The 22,433-nt window shown below is 34.7% G+C and overlaps 1 protein-coding gene across 7 annotated transcripts in view; it reads right to left on the reverse strand.

Moving 5' to 3' along the window:
• Positions 1 to 3,303: 3,303 nt before the first annotated feature.
• LOC142335435 (uncharacterized) overlaps positions 3,304 to 22,433 on the reverse strand; it is a 55,853-nt gene continuing 36,723 nt past the window's right edge. For 4 of the 7 annotated variants that reach the window (XM_075383922.1, XM_075383921.1, XM_075383920.1 and 1 more), the window contains exon 3: positions 3,304 to 3,613. In XM_075383922.1, the coding sequence (XP_075240037.1) occupies positions 3,357 to 3,613 (257 nt within the window). In that variant the 3' untranslated portion in view covers positions 3,304 to 3,356. The remainder of the gene's footprint in view (positions 3,614 to 22,433) is intronic. The other 3 variants (XM_075383919.1, XM_075383918.1, XM_075383917.1) reach the window with 3 other exon arrangements.

Here is a 22,433-nt window from a genome sequence, read left to right on the forward strand (position 1 = left end):
AGTGCGTTTGCCAGGCTATTTTACATGGCAACTGCGAATGACACTGAACTTCTACAACTGAAGTTCACATGACTGTTGGGATTAAAATTATACCTAATTTGTAAAAAAAACCACTGTTTTTTAAGAAACTGAACTATAAAGCCTCAATTGGTGAAATGTCTTGTTTTTCTTTTTTCTTTTTGCCCCATTGCCGTTTTTATAGTTTTTTATTCAAAATTGAGAGTCAGATAGTTTTTTTTAAATAGGAAACAATATTTAATCAATGATTAATCTCTCTTAGACCAAATTTCTTTTTCAAGCCCTGAATTGAGGTTATTGGCAAAACACTTTATTTGTTGTGGTACAGGGCAATATTTGCATTTGAAAGAGATGTACAAATAGAGCATGCAAAACATAATTTTTGTTCCGACGCCTCTTGAGGGGGAGGGAACTATATACTCAAATGGGTTTTTTTTGTTCAGACAATTTTGGCCGATTGATATATTCATCGTAGAGAATTGAGACTAGTATCAATAGAAAGCTTGTCCGGCGTAGAATATGAAATTTAAAAGATTTTTTTATTTTTCGTTTTTTACAGGGAGTTATCGAGGTTTAAATTTTTGAAAAAATAGAGTGAATTCTGTCGAGGTTTTATGCACATTTTCCGGAATTTTTGACTAAAACTTTGCCAAGTTTGCTAAAATTTGTTAATTTTTTTAGAAAATGTTGTTGATTTTTATTTGTAGAGACAAAAAACCTTGTAGGCTATTTTTTTGTCAAAAATTCTGGCTAAAAGTTTCGAAATTAAAGTTTTTTCATCAAAAACAGCACAAAATATGTTACTTTAGTCAAATTTGATTAGATTTACAGGAAATACAGACCCAAACACTACTAAAACAATCTTCGTAGACTCAAAAATGGGCTTTTTCTACTTCAATTTCAGTTGAGAGTGCTCTGTAATTAAAACTCTGTTTTTTTGCTAAATTTAATCGTTGATTATCAAAAACGCAGCATCTAATTTTGACTTTTAACTAACAGTATATCGAAATCTGGAACATTTGAATAATTAAGTGTTCCTCATGAACAAACAGCACTAGCAGGTCTAGTTTTGGACCAATCTTGGATTGATATAATCCAAAAAGAATTCGGATTGTAATCAGTCGGTCTTTTTTTTTTTATAAAAGCACTAATGATAGGTCCAACTGGTTTTCTTATTAGCTCCACAATGTTGTTTTCAGTTGATGACTTGAAAACTTATGGTCGTTTTGACTTTTAAAAGTATTTGATTTTTATATAAATAATGACTTATTGAACTTTGCCTCTATTTTACTCTTAATTTGGTCAACTTGTAGCTTATTGTCTGCAATGAAAGAATGCTTCTTCTTTCTATTGAACTCAAATTCAATCTTTGTTGCGGTTTCATGCCTTAAGTTATTGCTTTGATATTACTAGATTTCACATTTTTGAAAAAAAATTTTAGGTATTTGCCCATTTTTCACGTTTTCTAGTTTTGTCACATTATCACGTTATTGACAGATCATGCATCACATTATTGGCTTTCAAAATAAAAACAATTGAAAATATTGAAATCTCTGAAGATATAGATTATGAAATTACCGGCTTCGACACTACTTTCTCGAAGAATTTATTTGAATTTTTAAATTTTGTCTTTAACTGTCGTTTATACTTTGTCTTTTTAGTCGTATGAAGTTTCCTGTGCAATGACCCGGTTTCGTTGGCTTTTCATGAAAAAATAAATGAGCCGATTTTCTGATATTAGTAGATAGCTGATGGCTTTCATGACTCTGAAAACAATCGTTTTACAAATTAAAAAAAAACATGTTAACTTCGCAATTTTGTCCCTTTTATTGTCTGTTTGTTATCTAGTCTCGTTATTTACAGGCCAATTATGACATTATTGTTGTCAAAGAAAAGTTTCAAAAGAAAATATGTCACAAAATCTAATGTCTTTCAAAGAATTTGTTATGAATTTATTGGCTTCGACTCGGGTTTTTCACAAAAAAAGTAAATATTAATTTTTGATTTTTGTTATATTTGACGTTCTTTTTCTGGTCGTGAGACATATTCTGGATGGGTTTACCTTTGGAAGAGTAAACGAAACTATTTAATTATTGCACTCTGTAATTAATGGCGTTCATGTCATTGGAAATATTTTTTTTCGAGAAAAAATAAAGTGTTACGTAATTTTGCATTTTTTTCATTTTTGTCTACTGAATACCTAGCTTCATTAATGAGAGGTCACATAATACATTATCGGTGCTCGCAAAAAATGCAGTCGAACATAGTTTTAATTGATTTTTTGTTTGTTGTCTATTTGTTGTTCCTTTGGTAACCGCATAAAACATTGAATACCGGCAGTTCTTAATTTGTTCTCTAGCTTGTTTGATTAATCGTTCTGCTGGGAATACCCAAATAATGGCATTGAAGTGTAAATTGAAATTTGGTTGACTTTAGATTAGAACAAAACATCAAAATTTCTTAATATTTTCACGGAAAATATTTCCGGTTTTAGCTGTAGCCCTCTAATGCATGTTGACTCAAGGAGAATCAATAGATACCCATAATTATCCTCCAAATAATTTTGAGGCTGGGTTCAATTTTTGGAAGATTTTCATTGCAGGCTGTTACCATTTTCTTTTCTCTCCAGAAAAGATAAGATCGGCTTAAATAGACATCCCAATAAAAGTCAAACTCATAACTATAATAAAATTATAGGGTAGGAAAGTATTAATTATTTATAATCTGTCAGTAATTGATTTTTTAGGCACCTAAAACGCTTATTTAATATGTTAATCTAAAACTCAATTATTTCTTGAGAAATAAAAAATGAGAAATACTCCGACGATTTAGCTCTTCAGGGGTTCTTTAATGATACCACATTTATATCTCGACGGAAAAATATTAATCAGCCAAAATTAGGGTTAGAAAAAAGGCATGGGTTGTATAATTTTCTTAACACCCATTTCCTGGAGGTTGGCACATTAAGCTAAATATCTCCAGTTAAACAACACCTGTTGCCGCTTGATAAGATTTTGATGATAAAGCTTTGGGCAAGAAAACATAAAGATATGCTAAACCTTGCGAGATCCTTTGATGTCGTCCAGGAAATTGGATATCTTAACAAGATCGTGAAAAGTCACTCCAAAATTTATAATGAAAATTTAGGTTAAGAAGTTTAGTTGCGCATCTCAAGTTTTGTGGCGAACTTTCTAATCGATGTTAGTCGAGATATCACGATTAATTTCCCCAATTTCCGGTATGAAATTTCCCAGCTCGGTTAATATTGGGTATGAAAAGAATTTGGCTAGACTTCAGTTCTGGCTTTCGGCATTGGTCAGAACTAAACTGACTTCCCTCTACTTTGGCTCAAAAATATTTAATGAAATCCTCCTTTTAAAAATTTTCTGACCAGATATTAAGTAGTCTTTTCCCTTTGAGAGGGGCTGTGTGTTGTAGACCCAGATCTTCACCATCTTCCTGTCTGGCCACTCAAGGGGTGGAGCCACTGGACTCTTGTACACCCTCTGCACCCTGAACTTCAGCTTCTGCTCCCACTCGCCAGAGGAGTTGTCATATCCAGACTTGATTATCTTGTCAACCGTCGCCCTCATCACTGAAATAATCTCTCATTATTGGCATCATTTTTTTGCATCCTGGAGAAAATCTTAATTAGGTGATAGATCTTCAGATGTTAAAAATCAGTCACATATCGTTTAGACCGATATAGTCTAGCACCTGAAAAACTAAAACACCATATTGAACAAAACTTTGGTTTCATAAGCATGTGTGAACAAACAAATGCGCATTATTAATTGTTTTGATTTTGTGTCATCAGTTTGTTCGGTCTTTGTTTAATTCCAAACAGAACTTGAGAATTGTAACTATTTTGAAGTCAATAAAATTAAATCCCAATTGGGTTTTTGGCAAAAATTTTACAGCCAGACCAAACAATTTGCTCAAAGTTTTCCCCAAGTGTTTGCTGAGCAGTGTTTTTAAAAGCGCTTAAAACAAAATGAATGAATAAAACTAGCATGGAAAAGGCAAAATTATATAAGTGAAAATGTATAAAAAAATCACGTCACATTACATTCAACAAAAATAGACTGACAAAAAAGCACATGTCTTGCATTACGTTTCAAAGACTTAACAACAAATTATGTCCAACTTTCTGACCCATTTGATAAGAAGAGGAGTTTTCGTTTTTTAAAAATTTATATGAACTTCAGTGAAAAAAGCGCAAAGAAAATTCTTCCTCTGAGTTTCTGTAATTGCTTAGTAATAAAACTTAGCTACAGGAAACGAAAACTACACAATATTGAAATAAATAATGACAACGGGGGTATGAAAAAAGCACAATAGCTAATTCAATGAGACTCCGTGGCCTCAAGTTTAAAAAAAACAAATACCTGTTGTAGTATGTTCACAGAAGGAAAAATGGAAGAGTTTCGAAGACGCAATACATATTTCACGAGACTAGTTTCTGACAATGCAAAAATATATAATACAAATTTGGAATCAAACTCAAAATCTCAATCAATTCTGAGAAAAGAAAGCGACATGGGTGTTAAAAGTCATTGACTTATGGATCATAGATAAAATTTTATCAGACTCCGCTAAAAGGCATAAAATGATGACTGAATTTTTGAGCAAATAAGCACGTTAAAATTTCACAAAATTTTATTCAGAAGTCCTCGTTCTTCATGTTACATTTTGGCAATCATAAGCAAAAAAGCAAAAAACACATCGATTGAATATTGTCTACCCTGCGATGCACCCAGTGCAATTGAAGTTCTCAGTTTTGTTTGAACTGTGCGGCAGCTTTTTTACTATGAAGCTATGTTTTGTGTTGTTTGTCTTGGTAAGATCGTTTGTGGCCAAAACTATCAAATCTGGCTGGGCTCTTACAGATCACACAATACGGGATCTTTTTATGTATGCCAGTCAAATTTGACAAAAGATATAACAAATCGAAGGCAAAGATATATGCCTAAGACCTGTCTGTGCTATAAGTCTCAATTTAAAATAGTTGGGGGGGGGGGCTGAAAGTATTTAATTTATAAAAGAGTAAATATAAAATTACAGCTTACTAATTACCAGTTGTGTAGTGGTGAAATGGAGGTGAGCTGCTGGGCGATCGTTCACTTGGGTGTTTCTTCAGTTATGTTATTTGTCGAAAAAGAAAGTTATAAAATTAAATCTGGAATTATTTGTCTAAGTTATTAAACAATTTTGTTCGACTATTTTATTGTTAAAGTGAAGTTAAATTTTGAGAAAAATGAAAGCAGTTGTCTGCTGCTTGCTTCTGGGGGTGATTTCTGTCTCTCTAATTTTATTCCGTCCCACTTCGCTGAGAGAAACATTTAATTCCTCTCAGCTCCGTTTGGGCCGATAGGAAGCGAATCACAAACTCACGTTCATAGTGAGGTGCTTTTTAATTTTCCTATTGGCCGAGAAGGCAAGAGAATTAACTCTTTTTTATCTCACAGAAAAATTATTGAAACTCCAAAAAATAATAAAAATCTAAAAAGCTGAGAGCGTCAATTATTGATTTCGTAGGCGCCTTTTTTCTGCTTTTCCCCTCTTCTAAAACCGCAACAATAATGGTTTTCTTGGGGGCTTTTTATGAGACTCTATTGTCTTTTCCCCTGAAGCAATCTGCTTCATCTTTATTGAACTTGGGGGAAAAGATCTGCATTGCAACTGTCAAAAGCAGAAGTAATTTAAATCAAAAGAAACTGGTTTTACAGACCGCCTACGTTAAACAACGTACATTTTCTATCCTGGATATAAGCGAGGAGATCCAGGCCTAAAGTTGTGTTATTTAAATAAGTCGAACTGAGTTGTTTAAATACTTGTGTACTGGTAGTCTTAACAAGCGTTAGTTTATTTAGCGCGCGGCGAAAGAATGGTTAATTAGCGTCTAAATACGTTCGCTCTAATGCGGGATTAATTATCCGTTCATTTGTAACCGCTCTCGTAATACTACAGCTCACCCCGATTTTTAGGATAGAAAAGAAAATGATTAAAAAAGTAATATATTGCATCGTATATAATTTTATTGCGCTTGAGACATATAAATGAGTTACTACAAGTTCAGACAGTTATGAAATTAATCGCAAAGGGCGACAATGTAGTGCTGTATTATTCAAAAAATTCTGGGGGCAAAATGACTGGGCTTGGTACTGGACTGTTTCCGTCGTCCATGATATCAACAACTTCCACTACTTCATCTCCATCTTCATGCTTTTCTGTATTTGATAGTTCCTTGATTATCCTTTTTTGTTTTCGGTTCTTCTTCTTGAGTTTCGTCAATTCAGAGTTGAGTTGCTGTACTTTTTCAACCAGTTTTTTGTTCTCCACTCCTAAATTCTGATTGGCTTTAGTGATTTCTAAATGCTTTCTTGCATACACTTTGTTAATTTCTTTAACATTACTTTCCTCCGTTTTTTTTACTTGCTGGGAGACGATGTACTGCCTCCGCCAATAGTCATCGCTTGTTACTTTCTCCTTTTCACTGTTCTGCATTTGTAATCTTTCAAATCTAAATTGTAGCTCCTGCAATTCGGTTTCTTTAAAAAATAACTCCTGTCGGAACTTGGAATTCTCCGAAATTAGTGAAACTTGGGTGACTTCTTCGATGGCGTCCGCAGGCGTCGGGAAGGCAGTTAAGTGGGCATAGGGGAAGTTGACATACGAGTCCAGCTGATTGTTTCTGGCGAGGTAAATGTTCTTTTGGGTATCTCTGTCTTTTATTCTCCAGACGTTTGTTGTTTCTGGTAATGAGAACTCTTTCAAAATAGGCAGGTTTTCAGTTTTCGCAAGAAATTCTTCGCCGGTTGAAATGTTCTGAACCTTAACTTTGTCAGAGATTCTGAACTTATTGGATTGCATTTTCAAAGTTTACTTCAAGTTCGTCAAAAATCTGGGGTTCATGGGATTTACAACGTTTTCCCTAATTTTCTGACTTTTCAAGCAATAGGGGATGTCCTTTCGCTCTTTGTCACTAATGAGGTCATCTATAGTTGCCATTTTTCTTATCTTCTCTGCGTGACTGCTTTGTTGAATTCCTGGTGCTGGTCTCTTTCGATCGACTATCCAATTGTTTTGCGGATCATATTGACTCGAAGTTGATGGAGGTGCAATGGTTGTAGTAAATGAAGGCTTTGAGAAAATAGGAGGCTGGGAAGAATGGTTTGTTTTGTTCTTGTTGTGTTGTTACTTGTTGATGTTGATTGGGGATTACTACGCTTGCGAGTGTGTTCTGGTAGTCATTGTGAGTGTTTCCTTGTGGGTGATCTAAAAAATTTTGATTTTGGTCAGCCTGTGTCATCAATATCACACATTATGGCTTCTTTTCAAGTTTGCAATTGTATTGCTAATATAAAATGTATTCTATTGTAAAAATGTTTTTGTAAGGTTTTGTTGCTAACTGCTTTACTTAAAAATTATAATGCTAAATGCATTTGTTATTAAAGTTTGGTATAAAAGTTTTTGTTTTGCTAAATGCAAAGTTAACTTTAATAAAGGAGGGGGGGGGGGGGCAATAATAAAATTTTTTTTATACTTATGCCAGGCGGGCAGCCCTGGCACAAGTACGTCTTTCTCCGCTGCCCGGATGTGTGAGTCTTGGGGCGTGCGTCACACTAACACGGCTGCAACGACCCGTGCACCTGGGGAGACAACCTTGCTGAATTGAAAGAAAGAAATTTTCCGGGTCATTTTTGGAATTTTCAGTTATCGTGTTAGTGTTCTGAATTATTTAGTTTTAAAAGCCAGGGGGGCAGGCTGGAGAAAGCTGAGATAACCCCTTCCCGAGGAAAAGTTAAAAGAGAGAAAAAAAGATGGTTTGTACTTGAGTTGTTTTTGGTTTATTAGACAACGTCGTCTAAAGAAAATTTTTGCAAATGGGACATCTTGTCAGCTTATTTATGCACACTCGACAGAATCGGTGTTTGTCATGTTGGGAAAAATGTGGGTGTTTTGTTACTCCTAATTCTGTTTTTCATTTTTTTTTTGCATAACTTGCAATGAAAGTTGGATGTGATCAGGACGGGAAGACAAGGTCGAAGACAAATGGGACATTTAGGGTTTGGGTATCTTTTAAAAAGGGCCTATCTGCAAGGAATACATACATAGTGAGGATTTTCTCTGGGAAATTGTTTATGCAGTTTTTCTACAATAACGGGTTTCCGTGAACATATGGGGCAGATAATGTCCTTATGGCGATAGAACCAACGGAAACCGTCGAATAGGGATTGCGAAAGACCCATCGAGTGACTGTTCTCTTATTTTCCTTAGATAGAAACAGGAAAACCTTTGAGAAACTGCAGTAGGATCAGATTAATGAGGAGCGATATGGCAAGCAAGGTAATTAGGATTAGGATAAATATTTTTGTGGATAGGTCTAGATTGGTCATTTTTAGTATCTGGAGAAAATTTGGCGAATTGCGGAAAGGAGGTAGTTATTAATAAAAAGGGATATTGCCAATGCGCATAAGAGAACAAATAGAAGAATAAACAATGTTATGGGTTGCATTTTGTCAATTCAATGAGTAGTGCAGAACTAGGGTGAAGGAGGTGACTTGCTCCTGGTAAAAACTGAGTTGAATTAGGGATATCGATTGGATTAAAAATAAAACTAGGGAAAGAAGTAAAATTTTGGATGTTCTTGGACGCATTTTAGATTATGTGGTTGTTTTTTTCGCAACGAGGGCATAATTTATAATCTTCTACGCATAATTTACAAAAGTTGACGGGCTTATGATCACTTTGATGAAACGTTTTTTTGCAACAGAGTATTGAAATCTTGTTTGTTTGCAAATATCACATTGATACCAGTTAAAGATTGAAAAGATAACATTAAATTTAGAGCATTTTGGACAAAAATCTTAGCCCATATCTTTTATAACATATTGGTAACAGAGCAGACACATTACGTGGGGTAGTTCGTTAGGGGGGTTTTCGTGTAATTTCTTGAAAACAATTGTTTCGCGTCGGCAGCATAAACAAATTAATGAGACCGGTTTGGATTCTATAGTATTGGTTTCTTTGTCAATTGTATTCATTTTTGGAAGATTGTTATTGGAGGGGATTATGGGACTGGTATGGTTGGAGGATTTGGTTGTTGATTATTTTGGGATTTTATTGTTTGGTCTATTACTAATATAACTATTAACATCAAAAAATTGAAAGGAATACTTACAACAACGAGGAAAACGGTTAAAACGAAGGAGAAGGCTGCTGCAATAATCATGAGGGCCATTAATAAAAAATCAAGTTTTTTGGGGATAAACATTCTGGATAATTTGTGAAGGTAGTTTTGAATCAAGGATTTTACCACGGGTTTTTTGGGTCAATTGTTTGTTTGCATAAGGGGCATTTAGTAGTTGTGAAGGTCATACACTGCAAACAAATTGATTGTTTTTGGTGAAAATCCCTGAAGTGACTGTGGCAGGTGGATAACCTTTTGACTTCTTGACAAGAATCACACTGGAAATAATGGCAATGACTGATTGTATAAATGGGAGTTACGCAAATGGGGCATTTAGGTTGGTTCCAATATTTAAATAATTCATTTCTACAAGGAATGCAAGCAAAATGGGGGGCTGACCATTTGGGTTTTTGTGCAATTTTTTGATTGACGGCAAGGGAGATAACAAACAGGGCATTCAATTTTAGGGGTTGTATCAATTTGAGGTTGCTGAGACGATATTTTCAGAAAGTTTCCCATTATAAGGACAAATCAGAAAGATCCGGGTATACGAGTTCTAATCCATGGTGTTCAAGTTCGTTGGGGATAGTTACATTTAAATCTGCAATAGCAAAAAAAAATTCCAGTGTTTCTCGTTTGGATAAATGTAATAATGATTAATGGTACCGGTGCTTAAAACATATAAGTTATCTTGATACATGCTTTATACTGTGTGAAACAAATATTGAACCATCTTTCTACTTTATTAATTTTAATTTTTTCCTTACCAATAAACAAAATCATTTTAGTTTTAACAATTTGGAAAGAAATGAGGGGAAAAGAACAAATTGATCAGAAAAAAAAGGATAGAAAAAAATGAAGAAGAGGAAAGGAGAGAAAAAAAATTTTTTGTGGAGAGCAAGTTATGTAAAACAAATTACTTTACTGAAGAGCGCCCAAGTTGACTGGGAAGTGTTCTTCGATATCGATGAGTGCGAGAAAGAATTCCCAGTGCATCATTCCCATGGTGACTCGAGTAGAACCCTCACATCCACGTTCGTAGTCAGTATAAAGTATGATTATACAGGGCTTTATTTCTGCAGTGGGAGTTTCAATGAATGATCTCTCGAGGGATTCTACTTTGACTAGTCGCTCACCAAAGTGGAACAGCATTATAGGAGATCTAAATTAAAAGGGATTTTGGAACCATTTAAAGCTTGGGATATATTTATGAAGAATGTCCAATAGGGGGAAGATGGTGTTAAGATGATGGTTCCATCAGTCCAAGTGTTTAAATATTCGAAATGGAGTATTAGTTGTGGTATAACTCTGTTACTTTTTGTTGTCACAAATGATTTTTCAAAAAATTGAATTTGTATAAGGCAATTTTGGTATGAGAATATCATTGCTGTTTTTTAATTGTTAATTGTTTCCAATTCTTTAGTAATGAAATCGTTTTGAGAAGAATCACTTTTCGGCAGTTCAAAATAAAGATTGTGAGGTACACAGTTTGGGTTTTCTAGAATAAAGAGGAAGAATTTCAAATGAACTGAAAGAGAATTAATACTTATTAAACAAATTTTTTCACTTTCGATTTCTTTGAGCGTTACTAGCATAGTAGGTACAGGAGTTGGGTATGCATCAAAAGATCGTTGAATTTTTTGTAACTCTACAAATTTATTGTTAACTGCAAATATCATAGTTTAGAATGATACCTAAGCAATGTAGATTGGATGTTGTGCTTGAAATACCGAGTTCTCTTTGAATGCTAGAAAAATGGTGAATTCGGCGAACTGAGGATGAGTAATGAAAATAGTTAAAAGTCTGTAAATATTTGTCATGGGCTTTTTTTGCGAAAGTCATTATACTTATAGCGGAAACATAGTATACGGCTAATAGCTCAAATTTTTGGTTTCCGATTCTGATTTGTAAGTTTCTATTAGTTAAATGAATCATGTTGCTGATCTAGCTCATTTGGCAGACTATTAGGGTCGAATTGTGCTAAATACACGAAATAATTCCAATACAACGAATGAGGGGTTAAAATCACAGTATCGTTTTCCCAAGTGTCCCAAAACTCAAAATTTATAACGATTTGAGGGAAAATGTCTCCGTGATTTTCTTCAAAAGTTTTCTTTTTTTGATAAATTGTAACGAGTCTATCTTGAAACAAAAAGTACATTAATGGAAGCGTTTTAGTTGTTAAATAACTTATTGTTCTTCATTTCAAAACTATGTATAAAAGTATGTAAATGTAAAAAAAGGATAAAAAAGGGTGTGTCAATTATTTCTGAAAAGAGGATTATTGACAACGATTGATATTTATAGATAATATATCAATCGGATTCACTGAAGCAAAATCGGAGTAGGGGAAGAGTGCAGGCAATAGTTAGATAGACATAGTTGCGATTACATAGTTGAAAATGGATTATAAGAAATAGAAAGCAAGAAAGGAACCCACACATGTCTCTTACAGGAAAAGTCAAAGTCTAATAATAATTTTCTTCAGACGCTTTGAAACAATTTTGTATTCGACTCCAATGTTTACAAAAGTAATTGTGTCATCAATCAGGGCTCTTAACAATGAGAAGTATTGAAAATTTGAATGCGGTACGTCCAAGTCTATAATGTCACTGAAGTAGAAAGATGCAACTCTAATAGTTACAGTAGTTTTTAAATCGGAAATACTTGATGATAATATTTGTCAAGTGTATTGTCCAAATCGAATGAATAAAGCGTTAGGCTGTTTTATGAATTTGGGTTGCATAGCATAGCATCCTTGAGGTGTATCTAAACAAGATATTAATTAACTTATAGAGTCTAATACAAATAATTTTTTTTATTTTTGAGACAAATTATTTTTTTTATGAAAAAGATGATTTTTTTAGTAACAGCTTTAAGGAGGTGCCACCACACTTCGAATGGTTGCATCATTTTGTGGTTGTGGTTGATGTGACGCCAGATTTGGGTATTCTACTTTATTATTTTCTGTATGACAATGCTCATCAATTTTATTTTCTCGAGGTTGATCATTTGTAAGTTTTTTCTATTGTGCTGTAAGGTTGATAATTACTAAGCGGTAAAAAATGATTGTTGTTCTGCGGGGCCGACGGTTTGGTTTCTTTAGAGAATACCGGAGTAAAGAACGATAAGATACAAAGATTATATGTTGCTCCTAATAGAATTTTCCAAAAACCCATTGTTTTGTTGGATATTTTGTGGATTTCGAACGCTCTTATGATTGTTACGATTACATCAGTTAAGAATTCTATGCACAAGAAACAAGCAAAATAAACTCCAATTTTTTCCAGATAAAAAGTGATGATTCCAAAAGTGCCTTTGAACTGGTCTGTAAAAAATGTAGGTGAAAGAAGAGAATCTAGATAAATTTGTCTGTTAATTCCCATTGCTGACGCATAGATATCTTTTTGAGAATAGTCTATGCTCTTCCTTCTAGAACTTCTCTTGAAATTTTTGTCAAAACAGATTTTGAAGCTTCCGAATGCAAGATATTGTCCCAAAACGATTTAAGTTGATTTGGTGTGTAAATTCCGGCACGTTGCGATTCGTAACCGGTAAATTTTGGAATAGAACTAATATCTCTTGAAGAAAATATTTTTGGCGATTGTAAAGGAACAGGTGCTGGCATCAAATGGTACCATGAATTTTCATTATCAATATCTAATTGGTAGGCATTTTTGTAGCCTCCAACACAATCTACTTCGTTTGCAAAAGGGTAGGTTTGTCGAGTAATTGGTTCGACGAACATTGTCCTACCATCATAATGAATAGGAATCCTATCATAACACTGTTCAAGAACCTGAAGTGGTGAGTTTCGTTTTGGACAGTGGTACAGCCAACCTATGCTACCATCTGTGTCTAAGAACATCGAGCGGTTGCCGGTTAACATATATCCAGCTAAACGGTTGTTTTGGATAGCCTGCATTAGTATCATTTGTTTTTGAGTTCGGTCAAGTTCGCATTGTTCTATGACCAAACCTTTCCATGCTTGTTTTTTTTGCATGTAATTATGATATATGACAAAATCCATTTTTACCGCAAGGTTAAGATCATAGTCTAACTTGTCTTTGTCTAAGTGTTCCCATGCAACAAAACCATTGTCGGATGTTCGGATCTGTTCATCTGAAGGCTTCCTATTAAACCCATTTACACTTAGGCTATTGTCAGGTTCAACACGAAGTTTATGAAAAAATTGTTGAGTTTTTGTTTTATAAGGTTTGCCAGTCTTCATATTAAATCCGCCTTTATAAGAAACATATAAAGAATCTAAATTTGTTCTGTAAATAATTTCTGGTTTTCCACACACCTTTTCTTTTTCATCAATTACTCTAAGTGTTATGTCCATTTCAGCAGGAGAATACGTTCCTGGTCCTTCATAGGGCGTCTCCGGTTTTTCATCACTCACTATGAAATACTGTACGTTACCAAGTTCGTTTTCATGTTTTAGCATTTTTGCGTTTTGTGAAAATCTTTTAGTAACTATACAATTTTCCGGTGCCTCCCAATTGTATGCAAAGGGGTCGAGTGATGTCGAATGACAACCTCCTTCTGAGAGGGCACAAGGAAGTTTTAGTCCTTGACTGTTATAGACAGATCTGTCATTAAGATCAATATCGAGTACAGTTTCTTGCATCAGGGTTTCGAAAGAGAAGTGTTTAATTTGACCACGATTATCACAAGATGTTGATGATTCACCTTCAAGATCAACTCCCTGGTTTTTATAGGAGACAGTTTTGTATTCCATGTTTTATGTCAATTTCCTTGTCATCATCGTCAAATTCGGTAACAGTAATTTTTCCAGTTTTATTAGCATTTAGGCATTGTTCGGGTGAAACAATAATATCGTATGTTATTATTGGAGCGTTGTGTACAATTGATGAATGAGAAAACATACCACAATTATAACGAATAAGCATTGCGGTGACTTTACACATAAGTGCTTTGACAAAGGTCCGATAAGACCGCTGATAAAGTGTTACATGTGTATCAACCATCTGAATGTTTTCGGGTGTAATTTTGCAAGGAGAAACTTGTGTTAAAGCATACATTTTGTTTTCTTTCATTTTAGAACAGTCATAATGAATGACCCTAAGTTTGTTAGATACGTCATTAATATCCTCAAAAGGAGGTCCAGTAGCGTTAATAACTATGGAAAAAGTACAAAAGTAGAAAAGACTTATAAGTAAATAAGAAAAATAGAGTTTTTCAAAAAAAGGATATCTTTTCATCCTGTTTTTTTAGCGCTTCAAGTCGGGAATTAAGGCTATGAGTTGTAGTAATAGGCACTGCCAGTAAATGTTGACTGGATTTATTTCTACCTAAAACAAAGTTAAGTAAATCCGGCTTGATAGCGTGATGGCGGCTTGGCCGAGCGACTAGAAGTTCGCCTATTATTATTATTTTCTAAATTTTGTAAATTAGAAGGTCCTTGTTCCGATGTATTAGGGCGGAGAGGACTTAAATTAGGGTCTAGAGGTATTCTAGAATTGTGCTGTGGGCAAGGAGTTGAACTTCTTGTTCGACTGCCGCTAGGCAGGTGTATTTGGACTGGAGGTGGGTTGTCACGACCACCTGAACTTGCTTCGTTGAATCCAGAATCGAAATAGGTAGGTGTTCGGTCAGGGTCGAAGTTCTGCACAGGGGAGTCTCTTCGTATGAAATTATTCACGGGGAAATATTCGGTGTTAGTGGGGCTTTGGAAGGAGAATTTAGTCAAGGGACTGTTGAGTTTATTCATCTGACTTGTCATTAGATTATTATAAAATGTGTCACAATTATTTTTATCTATACCATACTCTAGGGTTAACTCTGGTATAGTTTCAGTAGCTGGGTAGTACTCGACTAGGTGATTTCTATGAGCGACCTTCCTGGTGGCCGGGTTGCTATCTAAAGTTGATTCATAGTTAACATTGGTTAGTTTTTTTCTACAGTATAAGGTTCTGATCTTAGTTCATGTAATTTTTTTTACTTTCCTAACTCAATTTGATGGTTTTCCATTAGAACTTTTTGTCCAACCTCAAGTGGCTTGCCTAATTTGTGTTTGTTTCTATGTTTATGTGCGCGGTTATTGTTTTCTAAGCTCTTTGTATAAGCGTTATTGTATATTTGTTTGAATTGGTTTTCTCGCATAAGCAACAAATTGTTAATAGTCGGTTTTAAAAGTTTGTCAATTTCGGTGTTTTTTTGAGGTTTGCAAGGTATGCCTGTGAAGAGGCCGGTCTTTGCAAAACTCGGAAGAGCATGTGAGTTGTGAATTTCGTAGGAGTCCTAACTTAAGTGACAGAGGTATCTGTGGTTTTTGTCCGAACACAATTTCATAAGGTGAGATTCCAGTACTAGCATTTGGAACCGTGTTATGAGAAAAAGCAAATTTTGGTGCCAGTTCGTCCCATTTACCTCGAGCTTGTTCTAGAAAAATTCGGAAATGTGCTCCTAGATGTTTGTTTTGGATCTCGACTTTACCATTAGTCCAAGGCGCATAAGCAGTTCGAGGTGCGGGTGTTATACCTAATTCATGAATGTAACTCGCAAAATCTTGGTTCAAGAATGCCGAACCCTTATCATAAACAAGTTTTTGTGGTATTCCAAAAGACAAGATGAACTTTTCTAAAGCTTTTATGGTGTCTACTGCGTCTGTGGAACGTACAGGGTATACCTGAATGAAACGCGAAAATGAGTCGACAATAACTAAACAATGGTGTTTACCGTTCGATGGAGGATTTAAAGGTCCTTTGTGATCAATATGGACCGTATGAAAGGGGAATGGGACTGTATCAGTCCACTTTTCGAGAGGTGCTTCGTGGATATCTCTCCGTTTTTGTTTATTTTTTTGGCATTCAAGGCAATCAGCAATTAGGTTTTCAATCCATTTATACATTCCGGGCCAATAAAAAAATCGTTTTACATTAGCAAGTGTTTTATCTAAACCTACATGACCTGACAGTTCACAATGAGCTAGCTGAAAAACTTTAAAGAACAATGACAGTGGTACACAAATTTTTAAGTATTCAATATCTGGTTCGTCTGTTTGCTGTTGAATACATAAGATGTTGCCTACAAAACTCAGTTTTTCAAAGTTATTAATGTATGACATTATGGCTTTAGATTGTCGGAATTCAATCTTCTTTTCAACTTTGTTATTGTTCGTTCTTGATTGACAAATTTGTTGTATTACTGGATCTTTTAATTGTTCTTGACAAATTACTGATGTATTTAAATCAACTTCTTTAGAGAAGGTTGTCAGTTTATCAATGAGTTCTCTTGCATCTTGTATTTTTGTATTTTCGGGAAATTTTTTTGCTAATTCGGTTTTGTCTATACAATTGCTATTTCTCACGAGAAAAACTTTATCATATTCTAGAGGGAATCTGTACTCCGAGTCTGTGGTATTAGTTTGATCAATGTAGAGTTTGTCAAACTCTAATTCCGGTGACTGGTTCTCATTGAACAATTCAAATTCCGAAATTGGGTCAAAATTTTGTTCGGTTAACCCTTCATCAGGGTAGGAATCAATTTCTGTATAATGATCAGACGTTTGGTCTTCCTCCTGTTCTGATACAGGGGTTATTTCATGTTTGCGGTGACGCCTATAGTGGTTAATTGATGAACCATACGAGAAATCTTCCGAAATATTGTTTATTGAGCAAAGTCTGTTTTGATTATTGTCGTACTTTTGCTTTACCATTTTGTCATTTTTGAAAATGAATTTGTCGATACCCATTATGCTTTGTTTTAGGATTGGAAAAAAGTCATCTGCTGGTCCCTTTTCATTATCACGCAAAATGAAGTATTTTTCCTCGTTACCATGCTCGTCGTAAAAACTATTGTCTTTTGGTATCTTTTTGTGTTTAAGTTGATACTTGTCCAGATCTTTAAGTTTTACATTGCGACTTAGGATGTCGGGAAAAGCTAAGTTTTTTCCTTCAGTCCAAATAATTTTCAAGTTCTGGAATTGAGAAATTACTAACTGGTATCTAAAAAGCCTGTGAGAGAGTTTTCCTCTTCTACCCCATAGATACATTAAAGTCTTATGGTCTGTGTACACGTATACGTGATGGGGAGAACCAATTAGGTAATGCTCATAAGTTTGTAATGCCGATATTACACCGCAAAGTTCGCGTGCTGTGGTACTCATTTTTTGTTTCTCTTTAGTGTAAATTCTCGAATTAAAAGACACTATTCGTTTCCCTTCTGGAAATTCTTGAATGAGAATTGAGCCTACTCCTATAGAAGAAGCGTCTACATGCACGTGGAAAGGGTATTTAGTATCAGGTATTGCTAAGATAGTATCTTCGCTAATCCTGTTTTTAATGTCGTTAAACAGTTTTTCGTGTTCTGTTGTCCAGACAAATTTAGTTTCTGTGCGGGTTAGGTCATAAAATGGTTTGCAGTCAACATGCAAATTTTTGATGTACATGCTGTAGAATCCTAAGCAACCTAGAACTCTCATGACATCACGTTTGTTTTCAGGCGACTTAAGTGCTTTTAAATCTGCTACTCGCTTCTTGACTGGTTGTATCCCATCTTTACCTACTACATATCCCAAGAACTGTACTTTCCTAAGGAAAAATTTAGTCTTTTCAGGTTGAGCTTTCAATCCTGATTTCCTTAAAAGTTCATGGTACTTGTCAATTATTTCAAACATTTCGGTTTCATCTTGCGCTTGCATGATGGTGTCATCAATGTAGGTTATAGCTTGTTTTTTTCTAATTAATGGTGCAAAATGGATAGTCATTATAGGACTGAAGAAATTAGGTAGACCGCATAGGCCGTAAAATCCGCGTTCAAATGTGTATTGTTTTGGACCAATTACAAAACTTACCAGCTGTTTGGTTTCCTCAGTTAGAGGGACTTGGTTATAGGCTGAACAAAGATCACTGGTTGTGAAGAAATTACCTTTTAATCTAGTTAATAGACTTCCGATTGGCTCTAGTGGCCATGAATATCGACTAAGATCTGCTATTGAATTCAAATATAGAGCATCTATAACCAGTTTTACTGTGTTCCCTTTGGGTAGGATTATGATTGGATTAATAAATTCTGATCCCATTTCTTTATCATTACCCATTTCCCGGATTTTACACAGTTGTCCCAAAAGGTTTTCTAGTTTTTCTTGATAATGTAATGGTACTTTGGAAGGTCTCTGTTTGGTTAAAGTTGAATTTGGTATAAGTTTGACATGAAATTTTTGCTTTATCTTTCCAACATCGTATTTGTGTTGAGAGTAAACGTCTTTATTTTTAGTTAAAGTCCTCAGTAACTTGTCTAAGTTTTCGTCATTGATATCAGCTTGACTGAAATCAAATTTTTTGAGAAACGCTTGATCGGTTTTGTCAAATCTGTTAAGTTTTTCTTTGGGAAGTTCAACTGGTCTGATGTTCTCATCAGTTGTTTCTAATTGTGGCTTAAGATCCTTGAGGTCGTCGCTAAAGTCTGTTTCTAATTCGTAGTTGTTGGTAAAATCTTGTTGCCTTTTTCGCTTTTCTGTTTTCTTTTGTTTTTCAGGAGTTTTGCCTGCAAAGAAATTTTGAATTTTTGAAATTTTTGGACCTTGTTTTTCACTAACATGGAGTATTTGATCCCAATTAGTGTCACTATTCATTAGGTGGTTTATGAATGCAACGTTGTCAACTACAGAAAGTTCTGGGTCTTGTCTAATTTCAATGTCTTCTAAAGTGTGCCCAATAGGACCCTTTTGGATGACAACCTTGTTGTTTTGAGGATTGTTTAGCATTATTGGTAATTCCTTTTCTTTTCTAAAACACTGAACGTTGTAAGTATAAATTCCTTGAGCTTGCAGTTCACTTCCAATTACGAAGGAGGTTCCCTTTCTGAAGAATTCATTCGGAGGTCTAATTGATATTACTCGAGTTGATTTTGGTGCTAATGGTAGTTGCTGGTCAAGAGTTACAATTTTGTAAGAGCTAATATATGGATAGCTTTTCGTTTGGTATCTAGATAATGTGACGGCTACTTCAGGGTAAGTTTTTAAATCAATTTTTGGAGTGGTTAGGTCAATAGATTTTACTGTAGATTCAAGGAAATCCATTCCCAACAAATTCGGCTTGCAACCATCTTTTGCTGAAACCCATGTGGTAACTTCCACTTGATACTTTCCTTCAATGTCGAAAGAAGTTTTGAAAGTAATTTGACCTAGAAGTTTTAGTTTCTCACCATTAACCGCTAAAGTATGATTTTTTGAAGCTTTCATCTCAAAGTGTTGTAATTTACATAGTCCAAGATAAGTGTGGTAATTAATTATAGAGCTTGATGCTCCTGTGTCCAATAAAAACTGTGTTTCTAAGCCGTTATTTTTATTTTTGTCTCCGACGGATTGGTATAAATTAATATAGATATGTGAGTAACTTGCTTTGTTATCAGAAGTGTTTATGAACGGAGACCTGTCTAGTTTAAATACTCGTCGTTATGATTCTCATTATTGTAATAGTCTCTGGAGGTTTCACTGGTAAAGTGAACTCGAGGGCTTCGCCCTTCACTGTTATCTCTTGAATGAGTATTATTGTTTTGTCTAGTAGGTGTCCTATCCCGGTCATGGTCTCTACTCCTATCACGATATCGATTATCTGATCTTGGAGGACCGTTGCTTTGTCTATCCCTACTATTTTGCCTATTGTTATCTCTGTAAGAGTTGTTTCGATGGTTATTGTCTCGTTCCTGTGATCGGTTATCGTAAGAAGATGATCGGTAATTGTTTGAAGAGTTTGATGGGTACGGTGATCGATGTCGGTAGTCTGATCTAGAGTTGTTTTGATAATTGGATTGATTTTGGTTATAACTATTTCTTTGTCTGTCCCTAGAATTCCGATTGCCATAATTGTTTGATTTGTAATTTTGTTGACCTGGTGAGTGGCTCCTACTACGTTTATAATTATCTGTGAACTTTTCTCGTTATTGAGGTGGGTTTCGGTTTTCGTTTTTAAAGTCCTTGTACTTAAAGCAGAAAGCTATTGTGTGACCTGAACGTTTGCAAAACTTGCAGAATCTAGTCTGGTTTTGTTTGAATCTGGGATTGTCGTTGTTGTATGTGGCGTTTATTTTATGATCTTTCATTAAATTTGCAATTTCTGTGAGTTGGTTTTTTAACCCTTCTATTTCTATTTTATTGTCGATACTACTTGAGGCAGTACCCGTGAATTCACTGCTAACAGAAAAACTTAAGTCTTTAGTTGCTACATGATCCTGTAATTGTTGCCAAGTTGTAGCTGGGTTTTCTATTAACCGCTGATGAGCCTTTTGCTTGAGTGTAGGTGGCGTTAATCCTCTTACAAAGTACTCCATACACTTAGCGTTACGCTGGTCGTTGTTAAAATCTGGATCTGGCCATCCTTTTTCAACTGCTTTTGTTACTCGGTGTGTATAGCTTTTTATCAACTCATCTGGTTGCCTTTTAATACTCTCGACTTCAATTCTTTTCCTATACTTGTCTTTTGCATCAGTAAAACGGGTAATGAACTGATTTCTAACTTCGTTCCATGCTAAACCTGGTGCTAAGGTTTCAAACCATTGGGCTGCGGGCCCACGCAAAACCGAACCAAACAATGCTTTTTGTCTGGCGTCGTATGCTTGTTGCAAATCAGCATCCGCAGGATCTCTTGTTCCTAGTGAGAATTGGATTTTTTTTGTATTAAACTAAAGAATTCCTGGGCATCTTCAGATGGGTCTAAATCTGTAAATTTCTCTAACGCTATGTCGGGGTACGCAACAACGTTCGCTGCCATGTTTTGTTTTAGTGTATGAAAAGAATATTTTATACGAAAGTACTATTAGTTTGGGTGATTAGTGTAGAAGATATTTTTGTTATAACAATTAAGTAATAAAACACTAATACTAAAGTAGAAAGTTGAACTGTTTGTTTTGTGTTATGAATTTTATTTGTTTAGGACCGTTTAATGATTGTATTTTAAATTGAAAGTTCTTGCCGTTATCAGTGCTAAAAACTTCAACCCAAGAGTAAATATCGGTTTGCTCAACGGTAAAATTTAATAACCAAGGATAAGTGCTTTCAGAGTGTTTAAATTCAACAGAGTACTGGTGAAATCTGTTTATTTTTGAAAATCTAATTTGTGTGACAAATTCTGTTTTTATAAGTAATTTAACTCTATCTGGTAAACTCGGATCGTCAGGAGAAACGTTGATGTATTTGGGTTTAATGATTTTTAAGATTTGTAAACCAAACGGGGGAATTTTATTTTGGTGGCTCATCCACACACAAGATGATAACGTTTATGCTAATTCTATCACACTGTTCTGATTTCTTAGAGCACATAAAAGTTCATTAAAGTTTGGGTTGGTCCACTTGTAAGTTATGTAGATTTCAGTCTCTGTTTCGCTACAAGAGTGATGGTAAATGCATAAAAAGTTTCTGATCTGATCAGTTAAATAATATGAAACTTTGCCTATTTCGTTATGTACTTTTATACTTATATTTAAATCTTGAACGTTTACTTTAATATATGACATATAAATAACATAGAACAATTGTTTTTGTTGTTTTATTATTGTATTTTTGTATGAAACACACAGAAGACAGTATAAAAACGTTTAGTACGGGATGTTTAGTACATCAGTAGTAGTATTTTTGTAGCTATTATTGTGTTTAAATATTGTTTCTAAAGTGCTTGAGTCTGTTAATGACCGTATTTTAACATGAGACAACAACTTTTCTATGATAAATTTGTGTACAAATTGGGTTAAAAAGGCTAGTTTACGCTCTTTTAATTAATTATCGGCTAAATTTTTTTTGCGGGAATCTCGATCACACTGTTTTTAGTTTTTATCAAAGTTAGTAAATTCTGAAAATTTGGGTTCTCAGATGCATAAGTTATACTGAAGTCAGCGGGAGAATTATGTTCAAACACGTAGAAAATAGCTAAGAAAGTAATTCCGTCAGTAATAAACCGTGTTATTTTACCCCTTCTAGTGTTTTCTATTGCTGTTAGATTAAGATGTTCTACAATAACTATTCCAGTTTGGTCCATGCACTGTTTAAAACCTCTATTGGTGAAATTGTACTTGTGAAACCGGTTAAAATGGGGGAATTCTTATCAATTTATGTTATTTTCAGGCTAAAAATCTATGGGGCTAAAAATATATGTCAGTAATAAACCGAGTTATTTTACCCCTTCTAGTGTTTTCTATTGCTGTTAGATTAAGATGTTCTACAATAACTATTCCAGTTTGGTCCATGCACTGTTTAAAACCT

This window comes from Convolutriloba macropyga, chromosome 2 (genome assembly GCF_964194025.1).
Source record: "Convolutriloba macropyga chromosome 2, txConMacr16.3, whole genome shotgun sequence".
Classification (NCBI taxonomy): domain Eukaryota; kingdom Metazoa; phylum Xenacoelomorpha; order Acoela; family Convolutidae; genus Convolutriloba; species Convolutriloba macropyga.